The sequence below is a fragment of the Eubalaena glacialis genome, chromosome 5, assembly GCF_028564815.1.
Source record: "Eubalaena glacialis isolate mEubGla1 chromosome 5, mEubGla1.1.hap2.+ XY, whole genome shotgun sequence".
NCBI classification, from domain to species: domain Eukaryota; kingdom Metazoa; phylum Chordata; class Mammalia; order Artiodactyla; family Balaenidae; genus Eubalaena; species Eubalaena glacialis.
Window position 1 is genome coordinate 20,209,911 of NC_083720.1, and position 23,713 is coordinate 20,233,623.

The 23,713-nt window shown below is 38.7% G+C and overlaps 1 protein-coding gene across 1 annotated transcript in view; it reads left to right on the forward strand.

Moving 5' to 3' along the window:
- The window catches only part of ANXA5 (annexin A5), a 31,335-nt gene extending 9,501 nt beyond the window's left edge, over positions 1–21,834 (forward strand). Inside the window, exons 3-13 of the mRNA XM_061192019.1 lie at positions 3,842–3,926; positions 5,227–5,321; positions 6,490–6,603; positions 8,375–8,465; positions 11,031–11,110; positions 11,557–11,613; positions 16,819–16,912; positions 17,814–17,909; positions 19,471–19,529; positions 19,738–19,860; positions 21,304–21,834. Coding sequence (XP_061048002.1) covers positions 3,842–3,926; positions 5,227–5,321; positions 6,490–6,603; positions 8,375–8,465; positions 11,031–11,110; positions 11,557–11,613; positions 16,819–16,912; positions 17,814–17,909; positions 19,471–19,529; positions 19,738–19,860; positions 21,304–21,363 — 954 coding nt within the window. The 3' untranslated portion in view covers positions 21,364–21,834. The remainder of the gene's footprint in view (positions 1–3,841; positions 3,927–5,226; positions 5,322–6,489; positions 6,604–8,374; positions 8,466–11,030; positions 11,111–11,556; positions 11,614–16,818; positions 16,913–17,813; positions 17,910–19,470; positions 19,530–19,737; positions 19,861–21,303) is intronic.
- The last annotated feature ends 1,879 nt before the right edge of the window (positions 21,835–23,713 follow it).

The window sequence follows — 23,713 nt, forward strand, 5'->3', positions numbered from 1 at the left end:
TCTCAGTCCCTCCTTTTTGTGCTCGTATTACCCTGATGAAACCTCTGTGTGTGTATACTCTACTGCGCTTGATTATTTACATGCCTATCATTTTCTCTTGACTTAAGAGATCTTGACTTTTTCCTAGTGATTAGTACAATAGGCAGTGGAAGGCATTCAGAAAATGGCTGTTGAGTGAATAGTTAATCAGACAGGTGAACTAAGTCATCCAAGTTCTCACAGTGAGAGAACCCATGGTATTTGTTCATTTTTATGATGATATTGATGGTGTCATCCTCATCAATTTGAAGTGGTCTTACTAAACAGAGAGGAACTGCAGTTTGACTTGAGAGAAATAACTTTCCTAACCCATACCAATTTTGAAGGGCCATCTCCTCAAATCTTACCAGTTTCTCTCCCAACCTATTGCTCCTTTTAATTATGTTGAACCATTTGAAGCTGCCAGTATTCAACCATTCACTTTCATATGGTCAAGCTATAGAACAAATGGCAGGGAGTTTATTGGCCCTTATGCATCTGTGCTTTTTAGATACGGTGGAAATGGAGACTAGCCTGGCTTTGGGTGGATTTCTAAAAGGGTTCTGAACCCACTTCTAATGTGGGGTGTGGTTTCCACACACCAACAAGCAGCTCTCCTGTACCAGATGGGTGTCTTGCTATTCAGCTCAGTTCTGCCATTGTCTGCTGGAGATAGCATCAGCTCCTACAGGTTAAGGGCTCAGTTCTGCAAGACCACACCTCTTCATACCCGCACCCCCATTTTACACGCCAGTTGCAAGGCCAGATTGTCACCTGTGATTCTGACTGACTGGCTGTAGATTGGAGTTTCCAATGACTCCATCATTGGCTCACAGATCTCAGAGGAACATTTTACTTACTAGATCACTGGTTTATTATAAAAGGATACAACTCAGGATCGGCCAGATGGAAGAGATGCGTAGGGCAAGGTGTGTGGGAAGGGGCGTGGAGCTTCAGTGCCCACTCCGAGTGAACCACTGTCCCTACAACTCCACGTGTTCACCAGCCTGGAAGGTCTCCAAACCGTGTCCTTTTGGATTTTATGGAGGCTTCATTACATAGGCATGATTGACTAAATCATTGGCCATTGGTGATTGAACTCCATCTCCAGCCCCTCTCTCTTCCCTGAGGTGGGGTTGCGGGTACGGGACTGAAAGTTCCAACCCTCTAATCGCATGGTTGGTTCCCCGGGCAACCAGCCCCCAAACCCCCATCCTTAGATGCTTCCCAAAAGTCACCTCATTAACAAAGTCAGGTGTGATTGAAGGGGGTTTGCTATGAATATCAAGCTCTTATCATTATGAAATTTATTACTCTTATCATCCGGGAATTCCAAGGGTTTTAGGAGGTCTGTGCAGGAAATGGGGACAAAGACCAAATATATATGTTTCTTATTATAAATCACAGTATCGCATTTTCCCACTTAGTAGAATGAAGAGCTCTGGCTTAGCTTCATGACCTCCCCATGAGATAAGTGAGGCTTCCCTGCCCCTCCTTTTCCTGCTTGGCCACAATCTTTTGTTTGGCTGTGTGTCGGGGGGATGGCTTGGGGGGATGAAAGCTGCTACCAGTCAACACTGGGGCTGGGAGATGAAACTGGGAAACACCTCTTCTCTTGGATTGTATGCTTTTGGCCACATAATTACAACACTGAGGTTTTCCTGTAGGTTCTCTCAAGGCTGACTCTGTTCAGAGGAAAGAAGAGTCTTTCTTCTTTCCTTGAACAAGAGGAGACTATTGTTAAAGAAAAAATTATTCTCACACTTGTTAAATGGTAAAGAAGACTTTCAAAACTATTGCAGTAAAGGTCATGCTTATTGCAATAGAAGAGAAGAGATTGGGTTCAAGTCCAGATATAGCAAAGGCAGCTGGGAACTTACAACCAGTGAGCAGGGTGAAGGGGGTCAGTGGATGGAAAGTTACTAAGAGGAGACATTAAGGGTAGAGGGATTCTTGCTAAAGGCAGCCCATGGATTTATACGTCAAAGATGGAGGATAAGGAACTTGAACAGATATTAAGGTTTGTGGGATTCTCTGTAAACTGACTTTAGCAGGATTCTTGCTACAGCTGGGCTTGGCAGGCTAGAGACCAGTCCTAGTCAAAAAGAGGGCTCTGAGGAGCCTGCCTGAAGTTTGGTCAAGGAGAGAGTCTGTCTCCTGGGTCCCTGAGTGCTGCTTTTTCAGGAGGCGAAATTCAGTGCCACTGAAGAGAGGTCTCTGAGCTGACCTCTGGTGCGTGTCCCATGGAAGTTCTTCCCCATGGATATGTCTCTTTGTTGTCTTTTTTTTTTTTTTTTTTTTTTAATGTGGTTGGTGTTAAGATATTGTAGGCAAATGCAGCAGTTGGATGTTAAGGTGGAAGAGAAATTTTTTTCCTTGTAGGTGATCGTGCTTCCATGCATTCATAATAAAACAGAAGTGATCGTAAACCAGACAAGTATTCTCAGTCCCCAACCCTTATAGCTGTTTATTTCTCAGTTTTGGATGAAACCTTGACAGGAGTTGTGAGGTACTTCAAGAACATTTATTGGTAAAAATAAATCCTGGGAGCCTCCCTTTATCATAAGATAAAAATTTATGGCTCAGTATTAATAAAGCCTTCTGATTCTAAAGATCTAATGATATTACAAACATTTTTTGGAGGTATTAAAATATTTGGATGATTATAAAATAGGAACTCTTACAAACAGTATCTTCTAATATATCTTTAAAAGTTCTAAATTCAGAAATTTGTATTCTTCTGGCACATGAGCTACTGAATATCTTTTCAGGTTTTGCCAGGTTATCTTAAAATCCCTAAGTAAGTATAAGGAAACAGGACTACATTTATTAAGAGCATTGCTTAGAGTTCAATGCCTAGGGTAAGGTCTCAAGTTTTTTTTTTGTTTTTTTAAAAATATCTTTATTGGAGCATAATTGCTTTACAGTGGTGTGTTAGTTTCTGCTTTATAACAAAATGAATCAGTTATACATATACATATGTCCCCATATCTCTTTCCTCTTGCGTCTCCCTCCCCCCCCCCCACCCTCCCTATCCCACCCCTCTAGGTGGTCACAGAGCACCGAGCTGATCTCCCTGTGCTATGCGGCTGCTTCCCACTAGCTATCTGTTTTACATTTGGTAGTGTATATATGTCCATGCCACTCTCTCACTTTGTCCCAGCTTACCCTTCCCCCTCCCCATATCCTGAAGTCCATTCTCTAGTAGGTCTGTGTCTTTATTCCCGTCTTGCCCCTAGGCTCTTCATGACCATTTTTTTTTTTTGATTCCATATATATGTGTTAGCATACAGTATTTGTTTTTCTCTTTCTGACCTACTTCACTCTGTATGACAGACTCTAGGTCCATCCACCTCACTACAAATAGCTCAGTGATGTTTCTTTTTATGGCTGAGTAATATTCCATTGTATACATGTGCCACAAAAGGCCTCAAGTTTTAATGCAGGCTCAGCATGCTCCCAGATCAAAGTGGCGAGAGGCTTAACGGGAATGAAGCCTGCAAGGAAGTGCCCTCCGTGAACCAGGAGGTGCTGGTGGAGCTTGATCACTGGGGCGATGCCTGAAGGAAGAGGGCCTTGGAAGCCAGCCTTCCTGCTTATGGTATCGCAGGTGGCCCAGGAGAGCTCGTGCACTGAATTGGTGCACTGCTAATCCACATTGTAATGGTCTGTTTCCCATTTCACATGGGGTTGTATTGATATATCTTATCAAATGATAAATTTATGTAAAGTCTGAACATGAAACAGAGCAAGCGGCTTACTGTTTATGTTGTCTGTCATATTAGTCATGCTGTGAATAATATTGCTGTTTTTCCTGTGTCAGGCGCTCAGAGGCACTGTGACTGACTTCTCTGGGTTTGATGAGCGGGCCGATGCAGAAACTCTTCGGAACGCCATGAAAGGCCTGGGTAAATTCAGCCTTCTTTTTGTTCTAAAAAAAATTGTGACATTTGTTTTTCTGAACAAGAAGTCGTTGTTTTACAGTAAGATTAACTTTAGAATATTTTGAGCTAAACGTATATAGAGAGAAACATTAAAGGAACAAAAATAATGACTGACCACCCCTAGTATTTAGTCTCTAGAACCAAACAGGAGTTAAATTCAACCTCTTTGTTTTTTAGCTTTTCAGCTTTACCCGTATGGTAGCTGACTGAGTAGATAAACAGACATTCCTGAGGGTGATCAGCTGTGCAGCCTTTTGCTCTCAGTGTCCAATCAGATATCCAGTTCTGTAAGTTTCTTACATCCTGCTGTCTTCTCTGTCACTGCCTTCCTTTTCTGCAGTTTAAAAACCTCTCATCATGAGGACTTCCACCTATAATTAATCCTCCTGTCCTCAGGCTCCTTCTGTACCAGTGTCCTTGTGAAGGCATCCATCTTCCTCAGACTTGGCTCTGACCCCATCACTCTCCATTCTGAACATCTTGTGAGATCTCCTGTTGTAGCAGGAGGTGCAGGCTTTCTGGCCTTGTAAGGCCCTCCCTGGTACTCCAGCCCACCTCGTCGGTCCCAGCTCACATTACTGCCTGGTGTGTCCTCTGATCCAACCGTGCCAGGTGATCTGCTGTTCAGGAAAGCTCTGTATTTCCCTCCTGTTGAGCTTTTCCTGGATTCTAAAAGCCTGTCTTTCTTCCTTACATCACTGCCCGTCAAAATCTTTTCCCCCTTCAAGACTGTTTTGGGTGGGTGTCACCTTCTCCATGAAGCTTTTTCCCAAACTGTCTTCCTCTGCCTTTCAGCTACGAGCACCTCCTCTGAACCCCATTTAACGCCTGGACCTCTCCTGAGGCCCTTGTCACATTCTGCCTTACCTCACACAAAAAATTTTGTATTTTTTACCCTAAATTGTTTGTAACTTGAAACCAGGGTCTATATCTTTTCTCCTTTCTCAACCCCCTGGAACACCCAACACATCATGCCTTGTGAAGAGCTGTTAATTGAGTAGCTATTTGTTGCAAGAAAAGCTAGGTGCACTCAGTTTTTAAAAAGTCAGGAGAATGTTTGCATCTCCTTCACAATGTGTAGGGGTAGTACGTATTGTTGGAAACAATAACATTTTGATATTGTAAATTTTATAGTTTAATAAATTATTTAATAAAATATATTTTATGAGGCAAGGAATTAAAGTGACTGGGGAGCTGGTTACAAAGGTTGTTGAGAGAGTGGGCACGTGGGAGCCCGGATGTAATGGTTGGAACGTAATTGCAGGCACCGATGAGGAGAGCATCCTGACTCTACTGACATCCCGCAGTAATGCTCAGCGCCAGGAGATCGCTGCGGCTTTTAAAACTCTATTTGGCAGGGTAAGACTGTACTTCATCCCAAGGTAGAATGTGAGAGCAGCTTTCTCTTTTGAGACTAGTTTGAAATCTACTAATATTCTTTTGTAAATATCATTAATCTTATGATTCTGACTTTCCTAATCCTCCTTTTTTCTTTTCTAGTTTGTTTCTTAGTTATCAGCTGTTGGTTAAAATGCTCACTCAACTTATCCTCATATGATTGTTTTTCCTCACTTGACACTGTATAGGTGCTGAAAGATCCCATGGGGATAACTGCCCTTCTTTCCTTCTGTGTTTCCCACTCAGGACTGTTGTATCATTTTCCAGGTGTAAACCTGTATTGCAATATGTTTTGCTCTGACACAGTCACAGTTTTGGTTCCTTTTGGAGTGGTATTTTAATAAATGAGTTTTTAATTCATTGATTTAAATGTTCTTATTTGATTAACAATTCAAAGTAAAAATTAAATTTGTTACTAAATGAATTAGTACAGACATGAAAAACTTAAATGTAGTTTTGTTATTCTGAAAATTTTTGTTCATTATTTCGAGAAACAAATGCAAAGAAAAAAAAAAAAGCAAGTATTTTAAACACAAATTCTAGTTGCCTGTGTGCTGAAACTGAAATGGATGAGAAATACTGCTTTTATCTTTATAATTATGCAAGTTCCCCATAATAGCAGCTGTCCTGCAGTAGTCAGGGGCATAGTAATGAACATAATCTATTATGTATGTATTAGAATATTATTAGATATGGAGAGAAAAGAAAACATTGTTTTGTTTAGGTATGATAGGCCAAATTTTGTCTTTTGTAAAAATGCATTATGATATTTTGGGGAAATTTTTTTTCTGAGATAGACACGTTTCTCAGAAGAGTATTTTAAAAATATTTTAGGCTTATTTTAAAATAAATATTTTTTATGAAAAGTATTCATTTTTAAGAAACTCTGAGATTAAGAAAAACATCTTAAAAACAAATACCTTGACACATGCGTGGCTTTGCTTTAGCTTAAGGTCAGATGTCAAAAGTACATTATTAAAAGCCACAGGGTGTTGTTTAGCTCATGTGTCTTCTACTTGGAGATAGCAATGTAAAGAATTCATTAGAGCAAAGGGCTATCGTTCATATTTAAGAAGAATCTCCTTAAAATTTCTGCATGGTTAACCAATTTATATTTTCTGTGAGTTAGGACCTTCTGGATGACCTGAAATCAGAACTGACTGGAAAATTTGAAAAATTAATTGTGGCTCTGATGAAACCCTCTCGGCTTTACGATGCCTATGAACTGAAGCATGCTCTTAAGGTGAAAGGATGAGTGCGAGGAGTAGTCCTGTCATGTGTATAATATTATTTTGTGGTGGTAATTACTTTATGGTATTTTTACTTTTATTTATTTATTTTTATTTTATTTATTTTATTTTATTTATTTATTTTTTTGGAACATATAAATCATCACATCAGTTTATTACAGTCATTATACATGACAGTTAGTTGTTCTAACAGCTATTTCTTTTTTTTTTAATTTAATTTTATTTATTTTTTTTATACAGCAGGTTATGGTATTTTTATATTAAAACAAATTGAATTATTTCACTGAGGGTTTCTTGAAGGACAAAACTGTGTAGGAGGCAATAAGAAAAGGAGGGAGAAAATGACAAGTGTGTCATTTAATCTTTTTCTATAGTTAACTCAGTAGTAGTGGTTTTTTAAAATTTTAGTGTATTTTACAGCCTTTTGTACTTTATTTTCATGCTTGTTTTCTAATTTTGAGATATGTTTTAAAAATGTTACAGATTAGGTGTTTTATCTTTTAGTTTAGAAAGTTGCCTGATTAGGGAACAGTAATATTGTTAATCGTTGTAGCATAAAAGCTGAAGCTTTGGAGAGCATTTTGAGATAAGAAAGATTTTCTAATACCCTTTCCTTCTTTCCTGTAGTTCTAAATACTAAAATGAAGCAGCTGGTAAACTTGATAAAATTTCATTGTAGCAAGTATATTGTATATTCAAATGTATATTCCCTTGCCTGGTGTTTGCAATGTTGTATAAATGTGATTACATTGAATCATTTGTTTAGACTTACGGGACAGGGAATAACTCTGTCACTAGTAGTTAGGTTTTGAATGGACAAACTGAAATTAACAAGGAGATGATGTAGCTCAGGTGGAGGGAGGAGAGGGTTTATCAAGTTAGGAACCTTTCTGTGCTTCTTCATTTTCCTACAATGATTCTTTGGAATAAATAAAATCTTAGGTTACTGGAAATGGGCATTTTTGCAGCCTTCTGAAATATTAGCAGTGGCTAAAATTCTGCCCGAGCATAAACCTAGTTCTTTCAGTGTTTGATTTTTTTGGTAAAGCAACAGAAATATAAGGAAATTAAGGCTTAAATATGCTATCTTTTAAAATTAAGTTCAGCTATGTCATTGCTTGTGTCTTCTAATTTAGTAGTGTAGATATGACTTATAATCAGAAAAAGGAAAACCAACTACAATTATTCTTTAAAAATCCAGAAAGCAAGTCCCAATTCCTTTATGCTGATCCAATAACTGATTCCTAATAACTAAGCCATGCTATATTTATTGTTACCTGTGTTGCAGAATTTCCCTGTGATCCATAGAGAACTTAATTTGAGGGCAGGGTTGTTTATGTTTCGAGGTACATATTGTTTAAGTATCAGTGTTCCTCCATGTAAATTTATGTAAAGTTTTCCATTTTTACTCTTTCAGCCTTTTTATTATTTCCTGTTTCATTAAAATGTTTCCCTTTAAAACTATTTAGAATTAAACTGATAAAATTACAAATTTATGTAATCTGTTATATGTCATATACGTAGACACATTCATACAATAAACATTTTTTTCATTAGGCAAAAAAGGATAAAATTGTCTTTGGAAAGAAAACTAATTTGAAATTTCGTATTTCTGTAACTAATAGAACTCATATAGGAAGTGAATGTCATGTTGGATAATATATATATATTTATGCAGTTGGGGTAACATCTGTTCTGGGAAAATCACTTTCTTTTTCATCTTATTAACATGTTTTTTTCTATTAAAAATAAATCTCCGAACAGGGAGCTGGGACAAATGAAAAAGTCCTGACAGAAATTATTGCTTCAAGGACACCTGGAGAACTGAGAGCCATAAAACAAGTTTATGAAGAAGGTAACTGTTTCGAATTACATCTCCCTTCACTTCCGCTGTCACTTTGTCATTTCTCTAAAGTGAATGCAGTTCTTTGGAGTTATAGGAGGGCAGGCCATACGTGATTTCTGGATGAGTGAAGGAATGAGTAAACAAATAAGCAACCATTCAAGCTAGTTTCTCTTTCAGTAGGGAAAAGGCTGCCTTTTTCTATACCTATAACTACTTTAGTATTTGTAAGAAACTTCTGATGAGGATGGGACTTATTTTCATATAGGATTTGCAGTCAGTGTTGGGATATACAGGTTGTCTCTTTCACATTAAATTTAAGATGTAAGTGGTTTTTCTTCCTTAAAAATTTCAGTTTTATGTTAGTAGAAGTTAAGAATTACTGAAAAGGAAAAGAAACCTTGTCCAAATCAGAGTCGATAATGTCTGAGTAAATGTATGTCATTTTAGCCAAGGGGAGTGCTTGACTACTCTGCATTTTGACTTTTCTTTTTGGTGTCTTTTCTTTGGATTTTTAAATTTTTTTTGCGTGAAAAAAAAAAATCTATATTTCAATCTGAAGCATATCCTGTTAATGGAACCAAGAAAATGTAATAAAAAGTAAAGGTAGGGAGTTCTTTTCTCATCAGACTTTCTGTAAAAGACTCTGCCGTCTGCGTGACTGAGGAGGGTCAGACTGTCCAGATCGTCAGCTCAGTCAGCAGACCTCCAAGCCTAGTGCCTGCAGCTGGGAAAATGGGTCCCTATCTTGGCATTAGTTGGTTAATCTTAGAAATGACCCTGTAACCCAGCAAGTTAGAATGGTGTGAAATTTACGGCAACTAAACAAGTACCTTTTGAAGTGCTGGAATCTTTCTTTCCTGCTCCTCTTTTTGTAGTTGGATAGGACCCAACCACTAAGGCAGAGGTGATACATGTATCTCAGCTGCAGGTGATCACGCTTGAGTTTTACGTGATATAATATTCAAATATCTCCTTCTGGGGATGTCGACATTGATGAATGAGGCTTTGTGCTGCCGGATGACAGATGGGGTGCCACAAGAGGTATAGTAACTGTGTGTGGTCCATCCAGTCAGCCGTGCTGTTGTGCGCTAGCTATGTCCAGCAGTGTACTGGCTGTCATGAATGATGCAGAAGATGCACATAACAAAGCTCCTGTCCTCAAGGAGTCTGCAATCTATTTAGGGATGACATGACTTAGAAAAAACTACAAGAGTTACAGGATAGTAAAATTCAAACATCAAACATGTTTAATGAAATAATTCATTCAGAAAAGAGAGGTCATTTTGGCTTTGGATGTCAGGAGAGGCTTCTTCACAGTGAGGTCAGACACTGAGCCAGGGTTTCAAGACTAGATAGGTTTCGAGTGGGTGAAGAAGGCATTTTTGGTCAAGGTGCACCCACTGTCTGCCATGGCATGGAGACCAGTTTGAGAAAAGTATGTTGAGGGAACAGAGGGAACGTGACTGTAGCGGAGGGAATGTGCATGCCCATTGTGGAGATAAACTGAATAAGTGCAGTTAGGCTCTGTTACAGATGGTTTTGTATGACTGGATTAGAAGTTTGGACTTGGTTCAAAAGCATTGTAAGCTCCTGAATGGATAGTAGAGTATTGAAGGGACAGTTGAGGGAGGAAGAAGGTTTGAATTAAGAGGCTGATTAGGTAGCTGTGTTGGGAGAGGTAAGCTGGGCAGTTATGGCTCAGCCTAGGTTGCTGGGAGGTATGAGGCGAATCAATCAGAGAGAGGAGAAATATTTAAATGGATTTGATGGTTGATTATATATAGGTGTTGGAGTAGAGGAAGGAATAAGAAATTCCTTCAAGGTTTTGTATTTGAGCAACTGATTGAAATAAATATGTATCTCTTTTGTATCGTTAGAAGTGTCAAGCTTTTAAAGTTTGTCTCCTTTCAAATAATGATGAAATGTTTAAATGCCTTAGAGTAATACCTCCTTTCCTTCAATGGCAGCTGGTTGAGAGACGGTGAAAAGTACCTGTAGACTCTTGTAGATCCTGGTTTTCCCCTTTGCTGTGGCTTTACGTCGAATAGCTGGAAATGGAGGGGAGAAGGGCATATTTTAAAATATCACTGCTGTCTCTCAGAGTTAACTTTATTTGTTGCAGAGGAAAAATATCTTATTAGGGGAAGGAATGGCCATGCCCCAAAGGAAAAAATAACTCAGAATATTTGAGAGTGGAAGACCTTTGGAGATGAATCATGTAAAACATTTGAAAGAAAGGGAAACAAAGTTTAAAATTAAGATTGTAGTTTAGAGACTTTCCAGTACCATCGTGTATCTACAGATTAATAACTACGTTGGTTGAGAGCATTTCTAAATGGCCGAGTCACGATTTAGGTTTGAACTGAGTGCTTTTGGGAGACTTTAATTTCTTTTCTTCCAGCCACTCACCACTTAAAACATTTGCCTTCAGTCTTCAGAGCGCTCAGAGAAGCATGAACTATTATGCTAATCAAATATTTCTTCCTTTATGTCTCTTCCATTGGATTAATGGGGCAAGATATCCTTTTCTAGTTGAAAGAAGCTGTAAATAAGTGTGAAATTATTCTGTTGCAGAATATGGCTCAAGCCTGGAGGATGATGTGGTGGGGGACACTTCGGGGTACTACCAGAGGATGTTGGTGGTCCTCCTTCAGGTACTGGGTGGAGGCTATTTGTGGCTTAAAAAATCTGAAGCCGGACTGGTCTGAATCTAGTTAAGTAAAGTCACTTAAAATTCTTTTAATTATTTCTGGTACTTGCTTGATTCTGGCTGTGTGGTGCCAGTGTGTGTTTGTGTTTCAGAATATCTGACCTGAACTCGTAATAGGTAACTCATAGTTTGTTTTGTTTTGTTTTTTTTTTTTTTTGGATATCACTGTCCTCTTTTATTCATAGATTTTAAAATCAAGAGGGTCAGGTTGGTTTTGGACAGTGTTTGTGTGATAATGTAAAAATATTGTAGGATTGATAAGATCTTAATTAATGCATATTATTCCTAAGAGAAAAAGCTTTATGTGCATAACCATCAGGTGGAACCGTTTTTTTCTTTAGAACAAAAATATTCATGTAATCCAGTAACGTGACGTATTATCTCTTCTAGGCTAATAGAGACCCTGATGCTGGACTTGATGAAGCACAGGTTGAACAAGATGCTCAGGTGAATGAGACTTAATATGTGATGACTTTATTATGACATAAATGAAAAAAAGAATCCATGCTAATGGCAAATCATAATATGTTGTAATAGTATCTAAAAATAGTCTAATGGGTCGTTTACAAATCACAAGACCCATGTAAGTAGACGTCTCTCATTTTGATCTGGCCAACAAAATGTTTTATCCCAAGGCTGAAGTGAAATAAAATAAATTACATGTAAATAATGAGTTCCACCTGGATATGTTATTTTCCTTTAGATTATGGGACATTCTCAAAATAGAGAATTTTACAAGAAAACCAGGTGTTACGGATTCTACTGCCAATGTCACTTGGCAGGAAAGGATAAAGAAGAAAAAATATTTTAGTGGTAAATGGTGTTTTATTACATAATAGATGACACGTTATTGTAGAATTTGAAAGTTCCTCCACTTTTCCTTTGATAGACTTCTAAACAGGATTGTTCTTTTGTCAGTTGCTCTTTAGTCACTCCCTAATGAAATTTTGTACTTAAGTGGCTTTTAAATTCCATTATAGTCTCAGTATGGTTTATAAAGTAGTCAAATGTAGGAAATAAGCGTTAAGAAATTTGAAACATGAGACCTGAAAACTGGAAAATGGTAATAAAGGAATTACTTGGGTTCCTAGAATCACATATCGTAGTCCTGTCTCTCTGGTCACATGTTTCAAATATAGGCATACCTTGGAGATATTGTGGGTTTGGTTCTAGACCCCCACACTGAAGTGACTATCACCATAAAGCAAGTTACATGAATTATTTTGGTTTCCCAGTGCATATAGAAGTTATGTTTATACTATACTTCAGTAACTGTGCAATAGCATTATATCTAAAAAACAATGTACCTCCCTTAAATAAAAAATACTTTATTGCTAAAAAAATGCCAAATCAATTACAATAGTAATAACATCAAAGATCACTGATCACAAATTTAATAATAATGAAAAAGTGTGAAATATTGTGAGAATTACCAAAATGTGACCCAGAGACACAAAGTGAGCAAATACTGTTGGAAAAACGGTACTGATAGACTTGCTTGACACAGGGTTTACAAACCTTCAGTTTGTGAAAAACGAAGTACCTGCAAAGCACAATAAAAAGAGGTATGCATGTAATAAAATGTAAAATTTTGATTGCTAGTCATGCACCATTGAAAGGGGAAAAGCTATATTCACTCCTCCAGTTGTCTGTTCTCTATGAAGTAACCATTGGATGTGTGATCTGACTTTGCTAATAGGAAAGAGGAGAACATTATTCTAATTTGGGGTGGGTTGATTTCGTAATGGTGTTGGGACGCTGTCATCTCTGTGTGGCTGGAGAGAGAAAAGGAAAGGAAATGCATGTTTGCTGAGGGCTGGCTGTGTGGTGTTTGGCACTCGCCTCACTATCCCTTATAAAATGCAAACCTGTTGTGTCCCATCTCTGTTTAAAACCTTAAAACCCTTCAGTGGTTCTGACTGTCCGCAGGATAAAGTTCAAGCCCCTAAATGTGGTTTATAAGCTACTTCGTTATCTGTCCCTTGCTTTCTTATGCCTCCGTCTCTCTCTCTTACTTGCCCTCTCTTTCTTCTCCCGCCCCTTCTCCGCTCATTCACCTAATTCCTCTTCAGGGGTCAGTCCTCAAATTCGCTGCTTTCAGGTCTCCCTGCCTGACCCCCAGGTGCGTGTCAGGTGCTCCTTACAGGGGAGACTATAGCATCTCAAGCTTCCTGTCGCAGTTCTTGCCACCTAATACCGAAGCTGCCTATTTACTTGGCTGCCCGCGCAGGGCACTCTGAGCTGTCAGTTCAGTTTGTATCCTTTGCCCCTAGCACATGGTTAGCACTTAGTAACCATGAGTTACTGATGAGTGACCCAGTGCATAACTCTAACATAGAGGGGATCATTTCCGTTTTCTAGATAAGGAAACTGAAGCTCAGGGGTTCGAGAAACAAGCCCATGGCCCCCACTGAGTGGTAATGGGGCTGGAATTTCCACCTGGGCCTATCTGACCCCAAAGCCCTTCCTCTTTCCCTAGACAACAGTCTTGGCGTTCTTCCCTGTTAGCTCCTCTCTCTCCTTTCCGTTACCGTAAAACGGGCTGAGTAAGTATAGATTGGAAGGAAAGATCCAACTTAACCCTGCCTACTTGAGGGAACAGGGCTCGAGCAGCCTTACAAACCCGTACTCCCAAGCCGTTAGGGGCCTTGCTCGTTGCTGAGACGCGCTTGTTGCTTTCCAGGCTTGCATTGTCTGTGGGTCTGTAGATGTGCTGGTTCTCACACTCCTGCTGTCAGGAGTGGGACTTCCGGATGCTTTTCAGGGGTCGTGGTCCTGGTGAAAGGAGCAGCTTTAGTAGTCTCAGATGACTGCAGTGAGGCCTGCATTAGCGGGCGGTGGGCAGATTTCCCAGCACAGCTGGTGGTGTGATGACAGCACTGCTGCAGTGTGAGGCTACTGAACGGGAACAGTACATTTTTACCTCGTTTTCACTGATTTCTCTGCTTGGAGCACTCACTGTAGAGCATGCTTCTCAGACTTTAATGTGCCTATAAATCCTTTGGGGATCTCCTTAAACTGCAGATTCTGACTCAGTAGGTCTGGGTGGGGCCTGGGATCTGCATTTCTAACAAGCCCTCAGGTGATGCCCGTGCGGGTCCTGGGGCCACACTTTGAGTACTGAGGCTGTATAGGCATCACTTTCCTCTGCTGCAGGGGATATGACCATTCAGAACCCTGAAGGGGAAACTTTGTACATCTGAAAACTGACTTATGAAGTTACTTTAAAATACCCCTGAAATAGTATCCAGGCTTTCTTTACCTTTTCAGTGACCAGGGACAACACAGAATACAGACTGGCTGTTGATCTTTGATTCATAAAAATGCTATTAATTAATTCAGCCTGTTGAAAACAATTACCCTTTCCGCGTTATGAAAAGGGAACGCACCCATTTATACCTTGTAGCGAGGCTACCTGGACTGTTATCGCTAATGGGAACTTCAGGTCTCTTAATTGAGCGCCATCCAAGACAACTAAGGGCCCTGCTCTAAGCATCTGAATTTTTTTCCCTACTGCTACCTGGCACTAAGAGGATTCCTGTTATTTCAGGGATTTGATAAGCCTCAGTGAGTCATTCACCTGGGAATTGAACATTTTGTAGTTAATTCACTTAACTTTTTAACATTTTTAATGCGTTGAACTGATTTTACTTTCTCCCCTACCAAATCCTTGTTTTATGCTTTCTCTGGAGAGAAAATTGAACTCTTAAAGGAAGGAGGGAGAAAGGAATCAATGTTTATTGAGTACCTGCTATTGATTGCCTGACTCTGTTCAGTGCATTCGTTATGTGAGTTATATAATCTCCATTAATAACACTATAGAAATATTATTCCTACTGTGTAGGTGAAGACACTGAGGCTCAAGAAGAGATTAAGTAACTCATCTAAGACTCACAGATAGGACAGGACCAGTTCTATTTTGATTCCAAAACCTCGGTACTTTGCACTGAACCAGAGGTTATCAAAGCCCCCTCTGAGGGAACGGGGAGGGTGGGGAGGTGTGAGGGTCCCTCATCCAGAAGAGCTCCGTGGATATTGGGCATCCTCATTTAACCCTTACGTTAAGACAAGACAAAACAAAAAACTTTTAAATATTGCTCTATATGATGATACCGTCATTATTATTGCATATGATTTAGTTAGTAGTAGTTTTAGACTAGGTAATGATCCCAAACGTAATTCTTCCAAGAAAATTAAGAGATTATAGTTAAAAATAGCCATCTCACCAGGTTTTTCCATACAACTGCTACAGCTACTAGAGAACATCCCTAGAAATGTAGAACAATTGATAAGAAAGGAGGCTTCAGCAGTGCTTTCAGTATTGTACAGGATGAGCCCTTCACCACTTTTAGGCGTTAATGTATATGTATATCTTATCTGTATGTGGAAAACATACTAGAGGTAGTAGCCAGTATCTTTGGGATGTTGATATTCTTGGTAATTTAAATTTCCTTATTTATGTTTTGTCTCTGTTTTATAAAATTTATCAATGAACATGTGTAATTTTTGTAATTAGATTAAAAAAGTTATCTTAAGAGAGGTGTGCAGCACCCTGATATAGTTGTAAGGTTTAGATACTTGCATGACTTTCGTAGTAACACTCTTTTTAGTTTTGAAGCGCGTGCTCACATGACCAGGATTGATGTTGTTTATTTTTATCATTAAAATAAATTAATTTCAAAATTGAGTGTAAAGATGATTCTCTGGAAGTGTAATACAGAATAGATCTGTAGTAGCGTAGTCTATATTCTTAAACATACTGTGATCAAAATTTCTACATCCAGACACGTGGTTTGATCACCTCGTATCATTTGTTTTGCCACTTGTGGCCATAAAGGCAGCTCCGAGTAGTAGTCTCAGCAGATTGCATTTGGCTTGCTTTAATAGGTGTACTTACCTTGAAACGATTAAAAGGCTAGTCTAGGCATTTTAAAGATTGATTCTTTGGGTTTTAATAAATAATCTACAACCCAATAAGTGGACTCAGATTTAATGATGATGTTTGTATATAATTTTTTCAGCAATGATATGGACATTGGAAAACATATATTCTTTTCCATGTAAAAAAGTAAATGTAGACACTCAAACTATTCAACAAGTATATGTTAAGTGCCTGCTGTATGCCAGGCACCGTGCTATACTCACAGTGTTTAAAAAATTCGTTGTGATCTCTTACAAATGGGAAAACTTTTTGTAGCTAGCATTGGTTAAATTTCAGTTGTAAAGAGAGAATATGGAGTTTTATCATGTATTACTGAACAGCTACAGAGCAAGCAAAACAGAAAACACAGACCCCTTAGCTCCTAGTTAAACTTTCCCAGTCTGTAAATGGATGTATCAGCAGTGAGGTAATCAGAACTTTCCACCAACCATATCATTGCTCCTGAATGATTGGAAGTCATGGTAGACATTTTGGCAACATTTACCCTGGCACCATTGCTCTGCTTTATTGCTTTGACACAGTTTAGTGGCAAGCTCCCAAGTAGCCCCAAACTTAGTGAGCTGAGTTTCAGAGTAGGAAACATCAGAATTGAAAAATATAAGGTGATGAATCAGGCAAATTAATATTCAGGGAATAAAACACAAGTGTGATTAAGAACCTGGAAATGAGATGGGAGAACAATTTATTAACTGAGGTTGAAATTTTCACAGGCTTTGTTTCAGGCTGGAGAACTTAAATGGGGAACAGATGAAGAAAAGTTTATTACTATCTTTGGAACACGAAGTGTGTCTCATTTGAGAAGGGGTGAGTGATAAAAATGTGTATGATACAGGTACTTTGATTAATTTTGAAAGTACAAGAGTCAGTAAGCCAAATACCTGCTGCATAACAGGCTCTTACTGAATGGATCAGTTTTTAAATTTCTTCCTTTTGGTGACCTTGAGAAATCTCATAATTCTCTGCTGCTATTGTAGCTTTTACAAAACTTAGAGATCCTTAGTCCACTCTTTGCTATCAGAGTGATGAGGGAGATAGGCCTCTAGATTGTTAATCATAGTGACAAATCACTGAGCTATAGCTCACTACAAGTATTTCCTCTTAGATAGTGGTACCTAAGAGCTCACTTCTGGGTATTCATCAGTACTTGTGGCATCAGGTGGGAATAAGTTCACTGGCAAGTGACAGAAAACCCTACTAGTAGTGGTTTTAACATTGGGCTTTCTGTAGGTAAGATTCCTTGGCTGATTTGGCAGGACGTAGGCTCTTTCTGTTTTTCTTCTCCGCTGTCCTTAGTGCTTTGGTTCTCTTTCTTATCTTCGGTACCTCATTGTCACACGATGACTGCTGTTGCTCCAAACATACCAACCGTTTTCACAGCAAGAAGAAAAGAAAGGGGTAAACTCACCATATCTGTCTATTACTTTTAATAAGGAAAGAGAAAGATTTTTCAAATCCTGTCCCACAGATTTCCCTTTAGATCTCATTGGTTATAACCAGTAAGGAGAGGCTGGGAAATGAGTGAACAAAGAACATTTATAATCCATTGTTTTGGGCTTGGCACGTTGAGGCTCTGAACAAAATCAAGGTCTGTCAGCAAGGAGAAAGGGGAGATTTGCGTTTGGTAGGACAGTACCTGGTTAGACGAAGTATCTTTCTGGAAAGAGTGATTCTTATGTGATTAAGAAATTGTTTTCCTGTTTTCTAGTGTTTGACAAATACATGACTATATCAGGATTTCAAATTGAAGAAACCATTGACCGAGAGACTTCTGGTAATTTGGAACAACTGCTCCTTGCTGTCGGTAGGTAATTTTATAATGTATGTAATATTCATGGTGTTAAGAGTTAAAGTATTTTATTCAGTTGAAGCTGTATCTGAAAATAACCACCTATTTCTGTATAAAAAAAGAGTTTATCATGATATTTGGGTGAAGCAAACTCCTAAATTTCCAATTCAAAATCTGTCTTGATGTTGGAAACACGTGAAATATCTGGTTATTTCATTTAATCTTATGGAAACATTAAGAGAATTGTTTAAAAATCATTTTGAAGCTACATTAAAAGTATTACTGTTTCACTGTGAACCTGAAATGTGGGCATTGTTATCTCAGAGGCTTGTAAATGTTACTTCTGATATCTGTGGAATTTTATTTTTCTTTAGAATACCATCCTCACAGTTTTGAAGCAGACTGAGAAATTGGAATCTGATTTAGAATAAGTATCTTTGATATAATGGAAGATGTGTGATAGCGGTTATTTTTCTGAGTAAATAGTTCAGAATTTTATTTTAGCTAAATATTCAGAATAACCTGGAAAAATTGGAGAAACGAGTTTGTGCAGTTTGTCGTATTACGTACTCACCAAATTCCAGGGAGCATCTAGTTTGTGAGTTCCCTGTGGTCCCAGTTTTCATATGGGTTTGGAGTGAACCTCTGTCTGCTGTTTGTTCTGAGTATTTGGTGTTGAGCTGAAGTTTTTGTGCTCTCCGTCTTCTGGAGAATAAGCTAAATGTGTGCACGAACCAGCACTAACAGTGACCTTTCCTTTGAGTCCACAGTTAATGAATTTTAATAGAAATCTTTTAGATGGCCCCTTCATAATAGAATACACATAAAAGTTATGACAGTTTTAGTTACTGGTGGCTGTTTTCGTAAGCATTGGAAAAGGACACACCACCCCCAACCAAGGATTTGTTATTTTTGTATATTAAGGAACTTTTATGATAGTTTCTGAAGCTAAGCAGACTGATTTCTGAGGAGCCCTAACATACAATAGACAGGTTCATGTTCAGGGAAGATACTCTTTTCTGTTACCAGTTTATCTGGATGTTTCTACCAAAATGGGTGAGTCTCATGCTTCTCTGTGTGAATCATGGATGTTATATCAATAGAATACGGAGGGAATACCTATATTAAGGTTACAGACAGATAGTCTAAGGTTTGTCAGATTAGATGAGGTAGTAATCTTGCATTATTTGCTTGAATATATTGGAATGAAAACCCCCAGGAGGTCTGTATAATTTACTGGGGATGAAGAAGGTTGTGGCTTAACAGCCCAGGCTGCCAAAACTGTTACAGCAAAAAGGTGCTCATAGAAGAAAGGGGCACTGCAAAACTTGCAGCCCCTGTCCGACATGCCTTTCTGTGTAGAACTCCGAACTCTAAGGGAAACTCAAGCCGGTATCTATGGAGATTCTCTGTAGTCAGGAGATCAGAGCAGCTTGCAAATGAGCAGCTCTTGAGCCTGTGTTACTTTCGTACTGTATTTAAGTAGAGCTATAAGCGTTAGGCAGCTTTGATTTTAATTACTTTATCCTTTTCACATCAGAATGGCGTGTGACCATTATATTACTTATTTTCGTAGTGAAATCCATTCGCAGTATACCTGCCTACCTTGCAGAAACCCTCTACTATGCTATGAAGGTAAGTGCATGCCTTGAATCTTCTATCTAATTAATTTATCTCTCTAGTATGTTTTAGATGATAGACTTTGAGGGTTTTTTCCTCCTTAAAACAGGTAGTTCAGTTTTACTAAATTGTTTTACTTTATTGACTCACCCCAACTCAGGGGAGTTTGATGCTATAATTGACATTTTTAAACACTGTGCCTCTCTTTTGTTCTTTTTTAAAGGGAGCTGGGACAGATGATCATACCCTTATCAGAGTTGTGGTTTCCAGAAGTGAGATCGATCTGTGTAACATTAAGAAGGAGTTTAGGAAGAATTTTGCCGCCTCTCTTTATTCCATGATTAAGGTAGTAGAACCTTTCTTTAAATTATGTTTAGAAATCCACAGCAGGCCAGTGCATAACTTGCAAGACATGGGTGGGAGAGCCTAATTCCTGTGTTAAGTTTAGAATTTTAGGGATGTGATTAGAGCTGTGAGTTACAAAGTTTGGCGTAATGTCCCCTGAAGTACGGGTGATGGCTCCTGAGTGAAAGATTGGCTCTCGGTGAGGCAGAGGCTCCTGGTGAGCTTAGAAGCATTATTTAATAGTGGTGACAGATGACTCACTAAACCCAGTCTTGTCCACGATAATAATATGTTTGTTCTTTCTGTCTTTTATCAGTTCCAGCTGTCTTTATTAGTTTCTCCTTTCTTTCATATCGGTCTTTCCTTTCTTTATTGTCTGTTATCACCTTATCTCTGGTATTGGTTCATAGTTCAGGAAAGAACCAACCAGGTCATATCAGGAGTAAGTAAAGAGCTTAAGTATTACTGTCATTTTCATCCTTTTAAAAGCAAGGGACACTGTGGCCTGTAATTAAATTTGGCTTAAGGCCTTTTAACTTCCTCATTCTTTCTTTTCCTCCCTCCCTCCCTCCTTTCCATCCTTCCCTCCTTCCTTCCTGTCTCTGTCTGTCTTTCTGTCTATCTTTTTTTGTCTCTCTGTCTTGGTCTTTCTCTTTGATAAAGGGGAATGTGGGCTGTGTGCAAAGCAGCATCTCAGTTGAGAAAGCATTGAACTTTGTGTGTGCGTGGTGTGCTGGGTTGAAGGGTACTAGAGGGTTCTCCCAGTGACTCATAGCTTAAAACGTTAACTTATCCCACACATCTGTGCATGACACAAGCAGAGGCAAAATGTACCTTACCCTTCCGTCTTTGAGGCAAAGCCATAACAGACAGGCAGTCCCAGCATTGCCCCCCATAGCCAGCCATATGCTCTGTGATAGGACAGGGGTCCCCAACTCCCGGGATGTAAGGCCTGATGATCTGAGTTGGAGCTGATGTAATAATAATAGAAATAAAGTGCACAATAAATGTAATGCCCTTGAATCATCCCGAAACCATCCCCTGCCCCCCCGGTCCTTGGAAAAATTGTCTTCCATGAAAACGGTCCCTGGTGCCAAAAAGGTTAGGGACTGCTGTGATGAGAGACTTAGAGTTTGTTTAGAAACCTTGACTTGAACATGGTTGTAAAAGCTTCCCTGTTCTCTGTGTTACTAGAGGGAAGAACGTACTTCACTGTCTTAGGTAGAACTGTGCTTTTAAGGGGTAAAATTAGAAAGTTAAACATCAGTTGCATCAGTAGGAAATTCTCTGCAAAACATTCCTGATGTGAAAGGCACTCACAGAGAGATTACCCACTTGGGAGAAACGTCATGTGAATAAAATCTGTTGCCAGATATGTCTTAGTTTTTTATTTTCTGTGGCTTCTGTGAGTCACGGGGGTTAACGGAGTCCATTTGGGTTTCAGGGGGACACATCTGGGGACTATAAGAAAGCCCTCCTGCTGCTCTGTGGAGAAGATGACTGATGTGCGCCTGCGGAGAGACCCTGCACCGTGCCTGCCGCCGTCACCACTGCCTTCCTGCAGTGCATCTCCCTGCACTTCCTGCACGCCAGAGCTTGGCACGTGGCCTTATTCATGCTAGCATGCTATGACCAAAACATACATGTTGTAGAAGAAAATAGCGGTGCTCCTTTCTGATCTTCACTTAAAATCTTTCTCTTTGACTGTCGTAGTCCTGAAGTGTACTTATGTTACTAAGACTAAAAGTCTGGATCATTTATATTTTCCTTTAAGAGGTCAGACTGCTTTCAGCCTTTTTTAAAAACTTCATTTATATTAAATTGATAACCACATTACCTTAACCGGAACCTTAGCCTTGGAATTGTGAACTCCTGGAAATGTTATTAATCAAGTTTGCTACTAAATTAAACCTGAAAAATTATGGTGGTTGCATTCAAAGGATTAATGAATAATAAACATTACCTTCCTCCTGAATTACGTGTGGGTGTATGTCTAAAGAAAACTTATTTAATTTACCTACTTAACAATGATATGTTTTTTCAAGCTAGTCAGTTGACAACTGAATTTATAGTTGGCTTTTGGGTGAAAAGCTTGAAATACAACATGCAAAATGAATTGGCTCTGCAGTGTGGAATGAGGGAAGAGTTGAAGGGGGTCTCTGATTTATTGGCATGTTTATGTGGGCATCAATTAAAGTAATGCTTATGCTAGTTGCTTAGTAGAAAAGCTGATTTTAAAACTTAACCTAAAATTTCAGAGTGTTACTTTTCACTTTCCTATTATCAACTTGTTTTTCCTGTTTTCATCCACTACCTTCTTTGAGAGAAAAAAAGCAGGCAATATAGAGGCAAAAAGAGAGAAGCGGCTTCTTTCTCTCTTCTAATATTTACCTTTCAGTTTTCTGCTTTCAAACTGCTTCTTGAATTGGTGTCAATTTCCTTTTTTCACTTACTTCCTTATAAATGTGTTTTTTTAAAAGCAAGTGATTGCTATTAATAAGACATTTTAATAAATGGACTACTCTCCTACTGAAAACTCTTAATTAGTGATATTGTTCTTTTCACAAGCTTGGCTGGTCATCAGAATAACCATGAGAGCTTTGAAAATTATGTGTTGACACATAATTATAAAAATTATATATGACATGCTATTTTTTTTTCCAAAAGCTCTGTAGGCAATTCTAATGCAGAGCCAAGTGGAGAATCAACTGCCTCTACCGCCCCCAACCCCGCATACTGAGATATAATTGACATACAACACTGATAGGTTTAAGGCATACAGCATAATGGCTTGACTTACGTATATTGAAAAATGATTATCACAGTAAGTTTAGCTAATATCTATCATCTCATATAAATTAAAAAAAAGAAAGGAGAATATGTTTGTCCTGGTGATGAGAACTCTTAGGGTTCTCTCCTAACAAGTTCCAAAAGGCCAGACAGCAGTGTTAACTATAGTTTTGTTGAACGTTACATCCCAAAGACTTACGTATCTCATAACTGGAAGTTTGTACCTTTTGTCCACTTTCTTCCAATTCCCCACTCCTCACCCCTGCTTCTGAGAACCACAAATCTGACCCCTTTTTCTAATAGTATTTGTTTGCTTTTTAGATTGTACATATAAATGAGATTGTGCAGTATTTGTCTCTCTCTGACTTATTTCGCTGAGCATAATTCCCTCAAGATCCATCCACGTTGTCCCAAATGGCAAGACGTGCATTTTTACGGATGAATAATATTCTGCTCTGTGTGCGTGTGTGTGTGTGTGTGTGTGTGTAGCTATTACTTTTTCTTTGTCCATTCATTCATTGATGGATACTTAGGTTGCTTCTATATCTTGACTACTGTAAATAATGAACATGAGGGTGCCTATATCTTTTTGAGTTAGTGTTCTCATTTTCTTTGGATAAGTACCTAGAAGTGGAACTGCTGGATCATATGGTAGTTTATTTTTAATTTTTTGAGGGCCCTCCATGCTATTTTCCATGGAGGCTGTACAAATTTACATTCCCACCAACAGTACACAAGGGTTCCCTTTTCTCCACATTCTCGTCAACATTTGTTATTTCTTGTCTTTTTCATAATAGCCATTCTAACAGGGGCAAGATGACATCTCCTTGTGGTTTTGATTTACATTTTCCTGATTAGTGATGTTGAGCACCTTACCATGTACCTGTTTTGGCCATCCGTATGTCTTCTATAGGAAAATGTCTATTCAGATCCTCTGCCCATTTTTTCATTGGATTATTTTTTATTATTATTTGAATTCTTTATATATTTCGGATATTAACCCCTTATCAGATGTATGATTTGCAAATATTTTCTCCCATTCTGTAAGTTGCCTTTTAATTTTG